The sequence below is a fragment of the Schistocerca piceifrons genome, chromosome X, assembly GCF_021461385.2.
Source record: "Schistocerca piceifrons isolate TAMUIC-IGC-003096 chromosome X, iqSchPice1.1, whole genome shotgun sequence".
NCBI lineage: Eukaryota > Metazoa > Arthropoda > Insecta > Orthoptera > Acrididae > Schistocerca > Schistocerca piceifrons.
In genome coordinates this window covers 395,388,751-395,407,646 of record NC_060149.1, presented here as the reverse complement: position 1 = coordinate 395,407,646, position 18,896 = coordinate 395,388,751, and the positions used below count along the sequence as shown (strand labels likewise).

Genomic DNA, 18,896 nt, shown 5'->3' with positions numbered 1-18,896 from the left:
AGCTCCATCATTTGTTAATTTATTTGGTATTAATCTCTCAATTTCTGTTGGTACTATTTCTTTGAATTCATCTCTCAATTTCTGTTGGTACTATTTCTTTGAATTCATGTCACATCTGGTCTACACTTACACTGTTAATTTGGAAAGAGTCAAGACTGTATAAGATAAATATCAAGCAAGAAAGGCTTTAGCCACAAAAATTCAAAAAACAATACATGGAAGGTGAACCAGTATGGGCTGCTCATATCTATAAAGCCACACATAGCAACAGAAAGCTTTAGCCAGCTTTCAGTACCCCTAACAATTTGAGCATCAGTGCTTTCTATTAGTGCTTGGAGCTCTGGTACTTTCCCAACACAGCTACAACAATTTACAACTGTTATACTAATGGTTCCACTGTTCAACCTGCATCTTTTGAAACTGAAGCCCTTTTTGTGTTTCCCTGAGACCCTCTAACCCAAAAAACTGCCCAGTCCACATAACACAGCCCGTTACCTGTATAGTCTCCTCCTATGTGTGATGGCTTCCAGACCTATTCAGCAGAACCCGAAAGCCGACCACCCCTTGGGGCAAGCTGAGGAACCTACAGCCTACACAGTTGCAGAACCATTTGAGCATCTGATTCAGACCCTCCACTCAGGTCTGTACCAGAGGTCCGCAATCAGTCCTGTCGACTATGCCGCAAATGGTTAACTCTGCTTTTATCTCGTAAGCAAGACTGGCAGCCTTTACCGCTTCTGCTAGCTGCTCGAAACCAGGTAGAATCTCTTCTGATACAAAGTGACACATACCACTGGTACCGATGTGAGCCACCACCTGCAGTTGGCTGCACCCTGTGCACTTTATGGCATCCAGGAGGACCCAGCCACAGACAGCACCTGGAATCTGTTTGTCAGACTAACTGGGGAGGCTTTAAAAGTTGCCCCCTGGGAAGCCTTTTGCCACTTGGCACACCCTAAGGTGACCTGTTACTCAACCATAGGTGAGGAGCCAATCTCAGTGTGAGCAGTAACTGGGCTAGCCACTGGTGTGGACCGATCAGGGAACTCAGATGTGCTGGAAGTCTGCTGGATCTCCATGGCCAGCTCGTACCAGTGATGCCCATCCACTGCAGCTTCAAAGCTGTGTACCCCAAGCCATCACAGCCTGGAGCTGAGAGCAAAGTTTCACCAACTCTGCTCGTATTCGCACACAGCAATCACAGTCCATATCCATACTAAAGACGATGGAAAACTACATTATACAGACACACTGAGGAAAACACAGAAACTGTGTCTAATGAATTAGAGTAACATGCAGATATTCAAAAGATGAACTACCAAAGCACTTAGGTGAGGCTAAATAGTTTACTCCTGATTAGGAACTTGTAATATGTCACAAAATCAGTTTATTTTAAAGTGCAAACAAAAATGTGAGAACTGTGTCTATTAAATATTAAATTAACATGCAGAAACTCGATAAACGAAACTACCAAAGCACACAGATGACACTCTACAGTTCATTCCTGGTTAAGACCTCATAAAATGTCACAAAATTGGTTACTTCCCTGTTGCTGCTTGTGTCTTGGCTGGCTCCTGCTGCCTGACTTGCTCGCTATGGTAATATTTGATGAATTTCAGGCATATAGCATACACTTTCTCCATAGAAAACATGGAAAATTGACAGCTAAAAAGGAATTCTAATGCTATGTGCATTCCAATGTTTGCCGGGCCCGTTAGCACCTCTACGAAACTGTTGAGACTTAATGTTTCCTTATATGCATGATGGGGCCACTCAGTGAGCATGTGGCGTGTGATACCAAGTATGGGAACTGCTGGCTGTGTGCTTTCTCAACACGTGTGAAGCAAAGAGTCAAGGACTAGACAGTGAGCACTTCTCTTGTAGTTCTATCACATGGATGGAGTGCTATGTAGGAAAGATGAATGGTAGACTTCAGTTTATTGAGAGGGTTTTAGCAAAATGTAGCTCATTGATTGAGACCACATATAGAACAATAATGCGACCCATTCTTGTATATTTGTCAAGTATTTGGGATCCTTGCAATGTCAGATTAAAAGAAGACTTTGAAGCAATTCAGAGGCACGCTGCTAGAATTGTTACAGGCAGGTTCGATCAACTTGTATTATGCAGAAGCTTTGTAAACTCAAATAGGAATCCCTGGAGGGAAGTTTACATTATTTCCATGTCATATTATTGAAAAAATTTAGAGAAACGACATTATTGGCTGACTGCTGAATGATTCTGCTGCCACAAATGCACATTTCATGTATGGGCTACACAGACAAGATAAGAGAAATTAAGGCTCGTGAAGAGGCAGGTAGCCAGTTGTTTTTCCCTTATCCCATTTGTGAGTGGATCAGGAAAGGGACTGACTAGTAGTGGTATATGGTATCCTCCTCAATGCACAGTTTGGTGGTTTGTGTAGTATAGATGCAGAGGTTGAAATGGGTTGCAATTTTCTGCTTCTTTCTTTACAAGAAGTTTGGTTGACTTATAAGAATAATTTCTGGATGGCATTGAACAATACAATCAACTAGAAATCTTTATTATTCTGCAGACTGAATGGCATTTCAATTTGTGCATAATTTAATTCTACTAGAATGTTGGGGAAAAATACAACTGATATTATTGGTGCTATAATATTAGAAGTCTGATAATGATTATAAGGGGTAGAATATGAGTAATTTCAACATAAAAATGTTGGAGATAACTTAAATTAAGGACATTTTGTGCATAAAAACTCTTACGGGAATTGTCACCTTAGTTGGCACGAGTAATGAATGGATGGGTAAATATCTGTTAGGAACATTACGTATGTAGATTGTGGACAGTTGGGAATGTGGGTATCATGGGAAGCGTGCAAAAGGGATAAGTCCCTGCAGTTGCACTGTTCATCTGTGTCCTCAGTGTCTCAGATGGATAGAGCATCTGCCATGTAAGCAGGAGATCAAGGGTTCGAGTCCCGGTCGGGACACGCATTTTCAGCTGTCCCCATCGAGATATATCAACAACAACTGTCAGCAGCTGAGGGTTTCAATTAATTATCATTTATTCTCGAGAAGCTGCACGGTCATCAATGGTACCTGTTCTTTCAAGAACAGTTACTACCTTCATATACAAATAAACTTTTTTTTATGGAAAACAGATATTTCTTCTTGATCACTGGTAATTTTTTAATAGAATTGTAGCACAAATATAGGAATATGCATTGTAAGTAGCTAGAGGACTGGATGTATAACAATTCTTAAGAATTTATATGGTTTTAATGAAAATATCTGGAGTTGCTTATCTCTTTCTCTCTTACACACTGAAAAGTCCATAAACAATACTATGACACAATAGACTTTTTCTATGGGTCTACATGCCATAAAAAATACAGAATGTTCAATAAACAGGAAGAACAGCTGATGGATACAATTAAAAACTTACACGCCATCTATACTATTCATATAAGATATAATCTTTGTAGAAAGATTTACATTAGAAACACACAGAATACCTGAAAAGCTGTAGTTGCCTGGGTAGATGGGAAGAAGCCTTGTTCCTGGAACAGTTGCATAACCAACTGCCTGCGCTGTTCAAGCATTCTACGGTGACCTTTTTCCATATCCTTCCCTCCTGGCGTCTTTGGTGTACGTGGTGAACTGCCTTCACCAGCATCACTGGTTTCCGAGCCTGTGGGTGGAGATATAAATTAATCTTTCATCATCAGTACACTTCACATGTGTATTTGTTAGTGGAGTTTTTTTGGTTCATCCGTGGCTTCCATAAAATCTGTGTGCAAATAATATAACTGCTTATGTACTGCACTTCCATTGGGTCCAAGACAGAATCTTGAAGAAGAGTAATATTGCGTCAATTTTGCACAAATTTTGCACAATTTTGGATATGCATCACATGGATTCCATCGATAATGTTACATGGGATACTCAAAGAACAGAATGGTACAAATCAATGAACTCAGTCATAAACAGTGAGGTTAACAGCAGTTCAGAATGTGAAGTAATGTGTAAAGCCAAGTATGAGAGGTAGACCAAACACTGAAGAATTAGGCTGTTTCATTATTCACTTACAAAGTAGTTGTAACTTTATCACAAAACTAAGAGCAGATTTATCTCATCATATGGGTCCACTGTTTTCATGACTTTGCAAATTTATATTTATTTTATTTTAACGTTGTGGCTGAGAATCATTTCAGTCACCACAGTCATCAGTTAACATAAGGGAGGGACGTCATGTCTAGGAACTTTCTGTGAATTGTCCAAACTTCATTCTAAGTGTTATTTAACTTTGAATGTTTGTATATCATATTCTGGAGATGGAGTTGGGGATCAGCACAGCATAAGCTTGTGAGTGTAGAAAACTGCTTAAAAGCCACACTCAGACTAACCAGTCTACAAGATTAACACTTGTTAATTCACCACACAGATTTGATAGGGGTATGGCTCACCTCCCTGTCCTGTAAGCTAGCGGAAAGCACATTAAGCTAGACAAGCAGGCTGGACAAAGATTTGCACTGTACTGCCCTTTTGTACTTCAAGGCTAGTGTGAATAGTGCCAAAGTCACACCAAGCCACTTTTCTTTGTATTATATGCAAGTTTTTTAAAACTAAATGTTTTTGATTTGATTTAATTACAATAACTTCTTATTACACAATGTGTGTTGCACTTGTACATCATGTCTGTACTGTACACTAAATAAGTCTGCCCTATTAAACTGACACCACACTCCTTGGCTTGTTGCATGCCTTTGATGAGATTCCAGTGTTGCTTCAGACACAAAATGTGCACATACGAAATATCAAATCAAGTAATGCAACAGGACTGGAATCTTAGTAAAAAAACTCGATATTTCATTCTCCATAGAAAAGTTAGTCAGAAGTGAAAGTAAGACCGCATGTTCATTGACAAAGTCTAATATGACCATTATTATATCCTGGCAAAAGATATGTGTAGCTCTGTGATACATCTTGTGGGCAATACAGGGAGATCACATTATTAGGACAATTTTGAGATCTTGAGAATTTGAGCAAGGTTTTCAAAAGATCATCACTTTGATACAAATGCAGGCGGCTAATCCCAAACTTACGTAATTGTAGTTCAACAGATGTATATAAAAAATACATCTGTTGAACAGATCTTTAACTGAAATCGGTAATAACTGTCAAACATAAATCTAGTTGTAAGACTGGGAGATTAATTTATTAAAACTGTCCTAAAGAAATGTACAGGGCTTGGACGAAAATATGCAAACAAACACACAAAAGGGCGTGCGCGCGCACGCGCACACGCACACGCACACCCACACACACACACCCATGAGCACGCATCCTCCACACACACACACACACACACACACACACACACACACACACACACACACACACACACACAACTTCCAGTCATCTCACAATGGATAAATACAGGCCCTGTATAGTTTTTAAGAGAATCATATACTATTCTTCCTGCAAAATAGTGGTGACTTCAGTTAATGATGATGGAGGTGGACAGGAATCATGCAGGCTTCTCTCCAAAGTAGACCAGAAAGGCTCAATAATATTGAGATATGTTGACTACAGTGGCCAGGGCAGATGTGAACATTCATCCTTGTATCCACAAAACTAGCCCTGAACGATGCAGTTTGATCTTGGAACATAGCAGCACCATTGGGGAATGAACAATGTAAAGTAACCATGGGACCCATGGAATACCACAATATGGCTGACCAAATCACAATCGAACCCCTGACATGTTTCACTCTTGGGACATTAACTTGGGGAGAAGTCAGAAACAGTGTGAAGCAAGACTCATCCAATCAAATGGATTTGTTCCCCTGCTCTGTAGTCCAGGTTTTATGGCTTTGCCATCATTGTTTCCCTCTTATGAATCAATGATAGTGGTTCTAGAATTCCAGATTGCCCTACAATCCCTGCTTATGGAGCTCCCTTTGTGTCATTTTGGTGCTGAAAGGGTTTGTGAGTGCAACATTCAGTTTTGCAGCAAATTTTGCAGTTTCTTTTCGTTACAATCCACTTCAATGACCATCTGTCACAATCACTCAAGACACACTTTCAACTGCATTGTGACTTTGCAGATGATGCTTACCTGCTTTTCCTCAATACAGTATAAATCTTCAATATCATGTCTCTTGAAACACAAAATACGCTACTGGCCATTAAAATTGCTACACCAAGAAGAAATGCAGATGATGAACGGGTATTCATTGGACAAATATATTATGCTACAACTGACATGTGATTACATTTTCACCTAATTTGGGTGCATAGATCCAGAAAAATCAGTATCCAGAACAAATACCTCTGGTCGTAATAACAGCCTTGATACGCCTGGGCATTAAGTCAAACAGAGCTTGGATGGCGTGTACTGGTACAGCTGCCCATGCAGCTTCAACACAATACCACAGTTCATCAAGAGTAGTGACTGGTGTATTGTGATGAGTCAGTTGCTCGGCCACTATTGACCTTCAAAGTGCCGTCAATGCGAACAAGAGGTGACCGAGACATGTAACCAATGGCACCCCATACCATCATGCCGGGTGATACGCCAGTATGGCGATGACAAATACACACTTCCAATGTGTGTTCACTGCGATGTGGCCAAACATGGATGCAACCATCATGATGCTGTAAACAGTGATACTGCTAGTGATACGAGGCCCTTGGGATCCAGCACGGCGTTCCGTATTACCACCTTGAACCCACCGATTCCATATTCTGCTAACAGTCATTGGATCTCGACCAACGCGAGCAACAATGTCACGATACGATAAACCACAATCGCGATAGGCTACAATCCGACCTTTATCAAAGTTGGAAACGTGATGGTACGCATTTCTCCTCCTTACACGAGGCATCACCACGTTTCACCAGGCAACGCCAATCAACTGCTGTTTGTATATGAGAAATCGGTTGGAAACTTTCCTCATGTCTGCACGTTGTAGGTGTCGCCACCGGTGGCAACCCTGTGTGAATGCTCTGAAAAGCTAATCATTTGCATATCACAGCATCTTCTTTCTGTCGGTTAAATTTCACGTCTGTAGCATGTCATCTTCGTGGTGTAGCAATTTTAATGGCCAGTAGTGTACTTTGGCTCCCTTGATTACGGAAACAACTACCACAAGAGCACAAACAATTTGCCCACATTCAAATTCACTAATCTGAGACATAATGCATTCACAATCACACAGAATACTGTCTGAATACAACTAACACTTGCAACGTATTGTGGACATTGCATAGGTGCAATGGTCAAACAGAATGGTGCCATCTGCAGGCTTGGCTAGCATCTACATTTATGTTCAAGCACGCATTTCTTGTGGTGTTCCCATATTTTTGTCCAACCCCTGAAGCTGTTACATCGATAGGGTCACTTACATAACTCCATTAAAACAATTCTTGAGAATTATTCATTTGTGTAGGACATTTAACAGACCTAAGTAAAGGAGGATAGTGCAGATCTTTCATGGCTTTGCTTAGCCAGTGTGACAACATAACAGAAATAACAATCTAAAACTAATATGTGACGATTATGCTTTATGTGGATGTGGATCAACAGTTAAATGTCTTTGGCTAGAAGAGGAACTGGATAGAAAGAGTTAGTGTAAAATCATTCTGTTGTACTAAGGACCACAATTTTGCTGGCTCTTTGAGCACAAATGCAGACAAGTTTAAAACTTCTGTCAAAAGTTATTCCTCTAACAGAGGAACCATAAGATAAAATATGAACAGATTTAATTTATGATACTTACCTCTGAATGCATCTGGATTGAAATCTGGTCCAAAAAATGTGCCACCTGTTAGCTTTGCTGATTTTGGAGTTGCTGAGATCACACTGTCAGAGTCACCATCATCCTCCGCAGCTGAAATAAATATAATGTGATTTACCCTTAGCATAATGACAGAATCACCACATCAAAAGTAGGCACACATATTAAAGTTCTATTGGTTAAATTTGTATCTTTGAAAAGCAGTCAAATCTGTGCCATATTTTTGGAGATATAACATACAACGCACAGATGATGGCACACAGGAACTGACATGGATATGGGTAGTAGAAAGGAAAGGGTGGAACGGGGTTTTCTGAAGCTCATGTTATAAAACACAGATTTACAAAGAAAACTGTTGTTATTGAAAAATAGTATTTAAGGTATTTTATATGTAAGTAAAATTATAATAACTTGTAACCAGTGAATTTTTAAAAACCTGCTGCTTTTGAAGGCCCAAATATACCTATGAAGAAGACAAGTAACTAAAAGCATTTAACTAAGGTCATATTTTACATGTAAAAGTTGACAAAAGTGGATATACTAATTTCCTTTTATTTATTAAAACTTTGTTTACTTGACCAGTTCCATGCATGACTGTCAATCATCTCTGCCTAGAGTATGTACAGGCAATAGGTATTAAAATGTGTCATCTATGTGGTCTCTTACTATAACATATACAATTTCTTGTATGTATGTATAGGAAAAAACCCACTACAAAGTGATTGGACTGCCAGGGTGTAGACATGGGGGAAAAAAAAAAAAAAAATCCCGGATTTTTCCCGGATTTCCCAGTTGAAAATACACTTTCTCCCGGGTGAAAATACACTTCTTCCATGTTAAGTAACAGTATACTTTTCCTCGGTGCTGTAAAACTTATCAATCGTTAGAATGTTTATGGTTTTCTACACAGACATAGAATTTGCCAGCACTTTAGAAAACGAAACCCATGGGGGAAAGAAATCACGTTTTGAAAAGATCTTTAATGTGTTACAGACGTATAAATTCGAATTCCACCTAACACTGCATGTTACTTTCTGAAGCAATGAAATCGAGATTGCGACGCGCTTTTGTAAGCCAGTCATTGCTCATGTCACGTGATCTCGCCAGCTGATGACAGCATAGGACACGTGGTGTAGTCAGCCAATAACAAGGCCGCTCTTAAGTAGCACAAACACACAAAAAAGAAAAGTTAATGGTTTAAATTAATATACATAGTGTTGCTACAAGAAAAACAAAGCTTTCACAAATAATATTGGTCATGAAGATTAATAAGCTGCAAGAGAAGCTAAGCTTCCACATATAGTGCTGATCTTTTTGCACGCGTTACACTTTAAGATACATCACACAAATGTGCCAGTAAAATTTTTAATAACGACGTAAATGTCTGATCTTCTAGGCTCAAAATTCTTCTAGATGGTCGTTCTCAAAGAGTTGATTTTTAAATGAGAGTCAAACACTCTGTGATTTAAGAAATTCATTGTACATATTCGCACATAGTTCGTCTTCCGTAAAATGAAATTTACTTTGAAAGTAATACTTTTCAAATCACCATTTGCAATATTTTCCTGCAACCTGTTAGAAATTGGTTCGTTTCAGTAGTTGCCAGAGAGCGCGAGATAACAGGTGTCACTGCGCCTGCGCAGCTACGATGATGCAGGAAGCCCGCATGTTCATACATGTAAAACATTAAAAGATCTTGCATTATGTCATAAACGAAACAAGACACCAAAGGATACATCATGAGCATTGGAATTTAGTGAACCATACTAAAATGCATAATTCGCCTTAAAGTGCACAATCGTATGTCCAGATTCGGATGTAAATTTTCTTGAGTACCAGTACTGCATTATCTCATGTTTGGTTCTTTATTATGGCATAATGCCATACGAGCTAGAAGATGGAAAACGTGCACTTGAAATGCAGCGAATAGTTGAAACTAGCCAACAGTGTGAAACTAAACACTTCGTTTCAAATAAATTGACTGCCTCAGTGCAAAAGACTAATAAAAGCCAAATCGCTTTAGCAAACCGACAAAAATAACTTCATTGTTCTGCAAGGCGATTAATGTTTGACTATCAGAAAGGTGGAAATAAAACCTGAAACTGACAACATATTTTAGCCTTCTGTAATTATGCAAACGTATTTAAATTCATTTGGTAGCCCCTGGCAACAGAAATTCGTTTCGCTTTCATTTAATGTGAGAGCAATAAACGAAGAGGAAACAGCAAAATCAGTGAACGTAAACACAGGTCACGTGGAGACTACCCACCTCCCCACTACAACTCAGACTGCTCTGTGCATCAGCTCTGGACCTACGATATTTCCGAACTGGGACAATACTAGATAGTGGCACCTAGCCACACTTCTGTAGTCAGAAGCGGGAGAAGGTACTACTCAGACGCGACTCAACTGCGCATGCGCAAGAACTTGCCCGCAACTGCTCAAATGAACCTAATGTAAAAACAGCTGTCACGTCACGCTCACTGGAGGCAATTTGTTGTTAGGAAGCACTGCACATTCTTCCTAAAGCCTTTGACACACTTTGGTTGGCAGACGCTTGTATGAGCACTGTGTTTTGTTGTTGTATATGGCGCATTTCCTTTGCAACTTAAGTTTTATTTTCTTTTTTTCTTTCTTTTTTTCTCTCTCTCGTTCATGTTTTGTTGCTGCAGTATTATTCTGCAGAAGAAGGATACAGTAATAATCTTCGTTAGAGTATTGGTTATTACCAGTCAAAATCGCAAAAATGTAACTGGTAACTAGACAATGAAAAATTCCCGGAATTCTAAAAATTTCCCAGGTTTTCCCCAGTTTTCTCCAGGACAAAAAATCCCCAGGTTTTTCCCGGATCTCCCGGGTCGTATACACCCTGACTGCGCATGTAACAGCTTGATGTATGTAAGCTCAACCAACCACGTGACACCATATGAAAAGTAATGTTGAATATAATGAATACAAATTGTCAGACTAAACTATCCATATACTAATGTAATAAATCGTATGGAATATGTTCACACTGTGAGTTGTCAAGACACAGAGCAATTCTCACAAACTGGAACACCAGCAAGGTGTAAATGCTTTACACAATGTATCAAACAAGATATCTTGTACATGTGGTGCTCTATAACTTACAAATACTGAAAAATATCACGTTATACATCACATCATCGAAATTTATATGCTGATTACTGTTATATAAATGGATAATTACACCAACATTGTCAACAAATGTCTACAGCATGTGCTTTTAAAAAAAAAAACACCCCACAGTAAATGTAAGCTGCAGCTGAAGATGGGCATCTGTCCGATGTCAGTATGGCAATAAAACAACGTGAAGCATCTAAGCTTCAAAGTTTTTATACCGAAATAACTTAAAATTTTGTCTTGTTTAGGGTTCTGTTATTGATTGTAAGTTAAAGCACAAGTTTAGGAATGACTTTAAATGTTTGAAACTTTATTAGATGTGTGACAGTAACAAACAAGACAGTGTGTTAAATCATATTCTTAACAACAATATATTCATTCTCGTTGCTTTTTCCCATACCTGTGACAAATTTGGAGGCAAACTGTGCAAATACGTGACAAATTTTGTTTTTTCACAGTAAGTGGAAACGACGATGGGAAATGACCGATCAGTTGCTCCAGGCTAAATTATCTCCTACCTTTAGATGGACTTATTATTATTATTATTATTATTTTTAAAATCGTGAAATTATGTTTTCAGTAACCACAATACCTGACATAAGTAAAACTGGACCATCATCATTTTTACAGAACAAAGCAAAAGAGCCCACATAACAAGATTGAGCAAATGGAAAAATATTTTCATTCTTCTATGAATTGCCAGACTGTCAACAAAATCTTGCTGCCACCTCCAGCAGCAACAATGGCTCTATCTTGGGTTGGCACCGAGTCGAACTGAGCTTAGATGGCACATACAGGTACATCAACTCATTGCTTCAACTCCATGCCAGAGTTTACCCATTAGAGTGGTTGATGAATGGTCATATGCCAGTCTCTTAGCAAAACATTATGGAATTTTTCAGGGGGTGAGAGATGTGGGAAACATGGTGGCCAACACAACAGTTAAACACCATCTGTATCAAGGTGAGTCAGGATGCCTGGTTAACATGCAGTCTTCCATTATTTTGTCAGTCACTGAGATCTCAAAGAAAGTGCACAGCCACCAGCCTTAACACATCTGAAACGTAATGCCTGTTGTTCAAATGGAACTCGATGTGATCACGCACATCAGATGCTGGCTGAGGTAAATATGTATATGTCTGTCCTTTCAGGCACTAGTTGTATTGGGCCAGTGAGATCCCACATGGAATTATGTACGGCCTCCCCTGAAACCATTGATTCCATATTCAAATGACAGTTTTTGGATCCCGATGAGTGTAAGCCGCAATATTGCACAACAACATATTGCAGTCTTGATACACCATGACCGTGCCGCATTCTGACAGATGCTGGTAGACATTTCTCCTATTTACACAAGGCAGAACATGACCTTCTCATAAGCAACTAATACCCAAGTGGGATTTCTGAATGACAAACCTGCTGATATTATTTCCTTATATACAGAATGCAAATTATGATACTCCGCAGTACTTCTTGTGGTTACACTGAAATGTTAATAATTTGCTCATCTGAGCATGTAGTACACATTATGTGAATTTGACATTTGTTGCATGCTGCCTTCAAGGTGTTGCTATTTTAATGTCCAGTAATGAACTTGACCTTCTGCCTATTGAACTGATTTGTATGCACTCAACAAGAAGGCCTAATCTTCTTCGTCAGGAACATGAGTTATTGCACACAATGAAGAGAAATGCCAGTTAGGAACAGTCTTAATGTAGGACCCTACCAATACAGATTAAACACTATTTACACTTTATTATTAATACCACATAAATAATCATACTCATTGGATTTAAAAGTGGTGATCCAAAGTTACTGAGTCCACTCATCAACTCTTACAGAAATAGTGAGGACAGTCAAATATGGGCCATTTTTTTGAACCATGCAGACTCACAAACTGATGATAAATTCACATGACTGGAAGAGAACAAAAGGCGATTATTCTGGAATGTTGAAGACTGTTTACTGCTAGGTCCTCTGAAAGACTGTGAAATATTTTTTTGAAATCAGAGAATATACTTGCTCTTGGCATTAAAATATGTACTCCGACATTAATACAATTTTCTGCACCCTATTCCTAAGTTATTGCTACTATAACTCTTGTCAAACGTTTTAGTACAAAGCAATCTCTTTTATTTAAATGAATTGAAAATACCAGAAAGTACTGACATTCAATGATTCACATAAATTTGTAGCAAATACATGGCAACAAAATCGTTTCATTTGTGAACACTTTTAAATAGAATGTTTAACATTATTTGTGTGGTACTAATAAGGTGTACATTTTGCTTGATCTGAATTAATAGTGTCCTATACTCAGGGTGTTCCTGAAGTCTCCTTTACACTGAAGTGAACAAAAGTGAACATGGAACAGTGAATGAGAATTCTCTCAGGTGTAAACAATAGGAGCATGAGCACGAATGGTATCTGGTCACATTTGGTTTACATTCACAGTCGTTCGTTTGTGGTGTTCCGCTAGTTGTCAATTTTTCGGGAAACATGACAGGAAGTTTGCATCCTCTCCACTTTGGTGCTTGCAGTACACAAGAATTTCATCTCTTATCTTGTGTACCTTTACTGTTGCTGACACGAGCTGCATGTGCAATGGAGTGGTTCAAAGGTAATGTAAAGTTGCTGATGTTGTTGTTGTTGTGGTCTTCAGTCCTGAGACTGGTTTGATGCAGCTCTCCATGCTACTCTATCCTGTGCAAGCTTTTTCATCTCCCAGTACCTACTGCAACCTACATCCTTCTGAATCTGCTTAGTGTATTCATCTCTTGGTCTCCCTCTACGATTTTTACCCTCCACGCTGCCCTCCAATACTAAATTGGTGATCCCTTGATGCCTCAGAACATGTCCTACCAACCGATCCCTTCTTCTGGTCAAGTTGTGCCACAAACTTCTCTTCTCCCCAATCCTATTCAATACTTCCTCATTAGTTATGTGATCTACCCATCTAATCTTCAGCATTCTTCTGTAGCACCACATTTCGAAAGCTTCTATTCTCTTCTTGTCCAAACTATTTATCGTCCATGTTTCACTTCCATACATGGCTACACTCCATACGAATACTTTCAGAAATGACTTCCTGACACTTAAATCTATACTGGATGTTAACAAATTTCTCTTCTTCAGAAACGCTTTCCTTGCCATTGCCAGCCTACATTTTATATCCTCTCTACTTCGACCATCATCAGTTATTTTGCTCCCCAAATAGCAAAACTCCTTTACTACTTTAAGTGCCTCATTTCCTAATCTAATTCCCTCAGCATCACCCGACTTAATTAGACTACATTCCATTATCCTTGTTTTGCTTTTGTTGATGTTCATCTTATATCCCCCTTTCAAGACACTGTCCATTCCATTCAACTGCTCTTCCAAGTCCTTTGCTGTCTCTGACAGAATTACAATGTCATCGGCGAACCTCAAAGTTTTTATTTCTTCTCCATGAATTTTAATACCTACTCCGAATTTTTCTTTTGTTTCCTTTACTGCTTGCTCAATATACAGATTGAACAACATCGGGGAGAGGCTACAACCCTGTCTTACTCCCTTCCCAACCACTGCTTCCCTTTCATGTCCCTCGACTCTTATAACTGCCTTCTGGTTTCTGTACAAATTGTAAATAGCCTTTCGCTCCCTGTATTTTACCCCTGCCACCTTTAGAATTTGAAAGAGAGTATTCCAGTCAACATTGTCAAAAGCTTTCTCTAAGTCTACAAATGCTAGAAACGTAGGTTTGCCTTTCCTTAATCTTTCTTCTAAGATAAGTCGTAAGGTCAGTATTGCCTCACGTGTTCCAGTGTTTCTACGGAATCCAAACTGATCTTCCCCGAGGTTGGCTTCTACTAGTTTTTCCATTCGTCTGTAAAGAATTCGTGTTAGTATTTTGCAGCTGTGACTTATTAAGCTGATAGTTCGGTAATTTTCACATCTGTCAACACCTGCTTTCTTTGGGATTGGAATTATTATATTCTTCTTGAAGTCTGTGGGTATTTCGCCTGTTTCATACATCTTGCTCACCAGATGGTAGAGTTTTGTCAGGACTGGCTCTCCCACGGCCGTCAGTAGTTCCAATGGAATATTGTCTACTCCGGGGGCCTTGTTTCGATTCAGGTCTTTCAGTGCTCTGTCAAACTCTTCACGCAGTATCATATCTCCCATTTCATCTTCATCTACATCCTCTTCCATTTCCATAATATTGTCCTCAAGTACATCGCCCTTGTATAGACCCTCTATATACTCCTTCCACCTTTCTGCTTTCCCTTCTTTGCTTAGAACTGGGTTTCCATCTGAGGTCTTGATATTCATACAAGTCGTTCTCTTATCTCCAAAGGTCTCTTTAATTTTCCTGTAGGCGGTATCTATCTTACCCCTAGTGAGATAGGCCTCTACATCCTTACATTTGTCCTCTAGCCATCCCTGCTTAGCCATTTTGCACTTCCTGTCGATCTCATTTTTGAGACGTTTGTATTCCTTTTTGCCTGTTTCACTTACTGCATTTTTATATTTTCTCCTTTCATCAATTAAATTCAATATTTCTTCTGTTACCCAAGGATTTCTACTAGCCCTCGTCTTTTTACCTACTTGATCCTCTGCTGCCTTCACTACTTCATCCCTCAAAGCTACCCATTCTTCTTCTACTGTATTTATTTCCCCCATTCCTGTCAATTGCTCCCTTATGCTCTCCCTGAATCTCTGTACAACCTCTGGTTCTTTTAGTTTATCCAGGTCCCATCTCCTTAAATTCCCACCTTTTTGCAGTTTCTTCAGTTTTAATCTACAGGTCATAACCAATAGATTGTGGTCAGAGTCCACATCTGCCCCTGGAAATGTCTTACAATTTAAAACCTGGTTCCTAAATCTCTGTCTTACCATTATATAATCTATCTGATACCTTTTAGTATCGCCAGGGTTCTTCCATGTATACAACCTTCTTTCATGATTCTTAAACCAAGTGTTAGTTATGATTATGTTGTGCTCTGTGCAAAATTCGACCAGGCGGCTTCCTCTTTCATTTCTGTCCCCCAATCCATATTCACCTACTATGTTTCCTTCTCTCCCTTTTCCTACACTCGAATTCCAGTCACCCATGACTATTAAATTTTCGTCTCCCTTCACAATCTGAATAATTTCTTTTATTTCATCATACATTTCTTCAATTTCTTCGTCATCTGCAGAGCTAGTTGGCATATAAACTTGTACTACTGTAGTAGGCGTGGGCTTCGTATCTATCTTGGCCACAATAATGCGTTCACTATGCTGTTTGTAGTAGCTTACCCGCATTCCTATTTTCCTATTCATTATTAAACCTACTCCTGCATTACCCCTATTTGATTTTGTGTTTATAACCCTGTAGTCACCTGACCAGAAGTCTTGTTCCTCCTGCCACCGAACTTCACTAATTCCCACTATATTTAACTTCAACCTATCCATTTCCCTTTTTAAATTTTCTAACCTACCTGCCCGATTAAGGGATCTGACATTCCACGCTCCGATCCGTAGAATGCCAGTTTTCTTTCTCCTGATAACGACATCCTCTTGAGTAGTCCCCGCCCGGAGATCCGAATGGGGGACTATTTTACCTCCGGAATATTTTACCCAAGAGGACGCCATCATCATGTAATCATACAGTAAAGCTGCATGCCCTCGGGAAATATTACGGCTGTAGTTTCCCCTTGCTTTCAGCCGTTCGCAGTACCAGCACAGCAAGGCCGTTTTGGTTATTGTTACAAGGCCAGATCAGTCAATCATCCAGACTGTTGCCCTTGCAACTACTGAAAAGGCTGCTGCCCCTCTTCAGGAACCACAAGTTTGTCTGGCCTCTCAACAGATACCCCTCCGTTGTGGTTGCACCTACGGTACGGCTATCTGTATCGCTGAGGCACGCAAGCCTCCCCACCAACGGCAAGGTCCATGGTTCATGGGGGGAAGTTGCTGATAGAAGAATATAATATAGATACCATACATGTTTCTGGGATTTAAGAGATTCACAGCACAAGTGACAAAGGAAAAGAATTATGATTGGTAGAAAACTGACGAAGCAGTCACTGGTTCTCCTAGAGATGTGATAAAAATGAAAAATTCATTAGATTCTTGCATTGAGTGGGAATGGACTGAATAAGCAATACACTGAATAAGCTCAAGCTTCGTAATTCTTGTTATTAAAAAAGAAGAAAAAGCATAAATTTCCTTGAAAGTAAACTAGTACGGTATCTATTATGCTGATTAAAATTAAAAATATGTGAAACACTTATCATTATCATTGCTTATGTTTATGGTATTTGTAATTACATAGCTCATGTTTCACTGCTACATTAGATATTTCTGATGATAAATGAAAATGGTTTACATGGGATCACACTAACTGTCTCCAAACAAACAATATAGCATAGTAATCTATGTGACAGATCTTACATATATTTCACATTTCACTGATCATATTTTATTGGCTGTATCTTCTTTAGACACACTTGAATATTATTCTTCAAGTGCTGTACATTGTTACTGTAGACTCCAGAAAGTATCTGATATGAAGCAACTTCTGAAATACAAAATTATCATTAATGTAAATGTCTCCCTGCTAATAACCAGGTCATAAATGCTAGCCTTTTCTCAGGTTATGTTGGCCATCAGTAATTAATGTTACGTTCTGCTTTTAAATTTCCTCCTACACTGTACTGAGAAGCCGGCAAAAAGTGTCTACCAACATATGTGCAGAGTTTTGGACTAATGCTAAGGCAATTCAATGTTAAGTGCACTATGTCTATGCATTTCACATTTACATTCACACTGAGACACCTAAATTCTTCCTGTCCTATGCCTATTTCTCTTTCATGACTATATATACAACTAGTATGGAATATAAGTTAAGCAACTTTACCATAAAATTCATGCCAAAAAAAGATACACAGAATATGCTTTGATGCTCATTTCTTCACAGCATTCCTTCTGTTTGTTCTAGTGTAAATGCTTATTTGCAGGTACAACTTAATGATGGTGCACACCAGTGAACCCACAGTGTATTATTTGTGAATTTGTACTTGCTTGTGTTCGCTCCAACTTTTGTTCTTTAATGTGGAAGCCTGTGTTAATATTAATAAGTACTGTTATTTTATTTTGACAGAATTAGGTACTTGTTGTTACAGAAATGGCTTATTTTAATGCCAAAAATAGGTTACGTCAAGCACAGATATATGCAAATTATTTTTTTGTTGGAAGATCTGGATTAATCTACATCCCACAACTACACAGTTAGAGCCACCTCCTTGCACAAGAATCAAAATTTATCTAAGGTTATTTTTCCTTACTTAAAGAGAATTTTACAACTGCTTCCCCAAATGTATCTTGAATGAGACACTTCCAATACAGCCAAGGTGAAGTAATCTTCTTCATAGTCTTTCAACACCCAGAAAATAATCTGAAATAGGAAGGAAGGAAGATTAGGGTTTAATGCCCCGTCAACTAAGAGCGCGTTACACATGGGAGTCCAAGCTCAGACTGGAGGAAGGATAGTGAAGGAAATTGGCCATCAAGAGAAACCATCTCCATTTTCCTTTAGTGATTTAAGGAAATTTGGGAAAACAAAAACCAGAATGAGCAAAAGGGAATCTGAGTAATATATATGAAGGTCACTATTTATTTGATATGAACAGTATAGTGCATCCAGTGTTCTTGTCACAAAGCGAAATGATCCACCAAAGTTTCATCAAAATAACTTTCTGTCTTGCTCTTTTAATTTCCTTACTTGTATCAACCATTTGTATCACCAGTCAATTACATCAGTTCTCTATACCAGAATCTTACTTTTGCTTATATTAAACCCTAATCTTCCTTCCTTTCCTTTCTTTTACTTACAGATCTCCTCAAGATAAATTCCACTTCACAAAGTGTCTTGTTTAAACCATGTTTGTGTCAAGGAAAATAACTACTGATTTTACAGTAATAAGTAATTTGCATAATGTTG

General features: G+C 38.8%; 1 protein-coding gene across 1 annotated transcript in view; it reads right to left on the bottom strand.

Annotated features, from left to right (window-relative positions):
* LOC124722095 overlaps positions 1–18,896 on the bottom strand; it is a 323,716-nt gene that overhangs the window by 51,882 nt on the left and 252,938 nt on the right. The window contains exons 21-22 of the mRNA XM_047247293.1: positions 7,769–7,879; positions 3,500–3,675 (exon numbers count right to left, since the gene is read on the bottom strand). Of these exons, the coding sequence (XP_047103249.1) occupies positions 3,500–3,675; positions 7,769–7,879 (287 nt within the window). The remainder of the gene's footprint in view (positions 1–3,499; positions 3,676–7,768; positions 7,880–18,896) is intronic.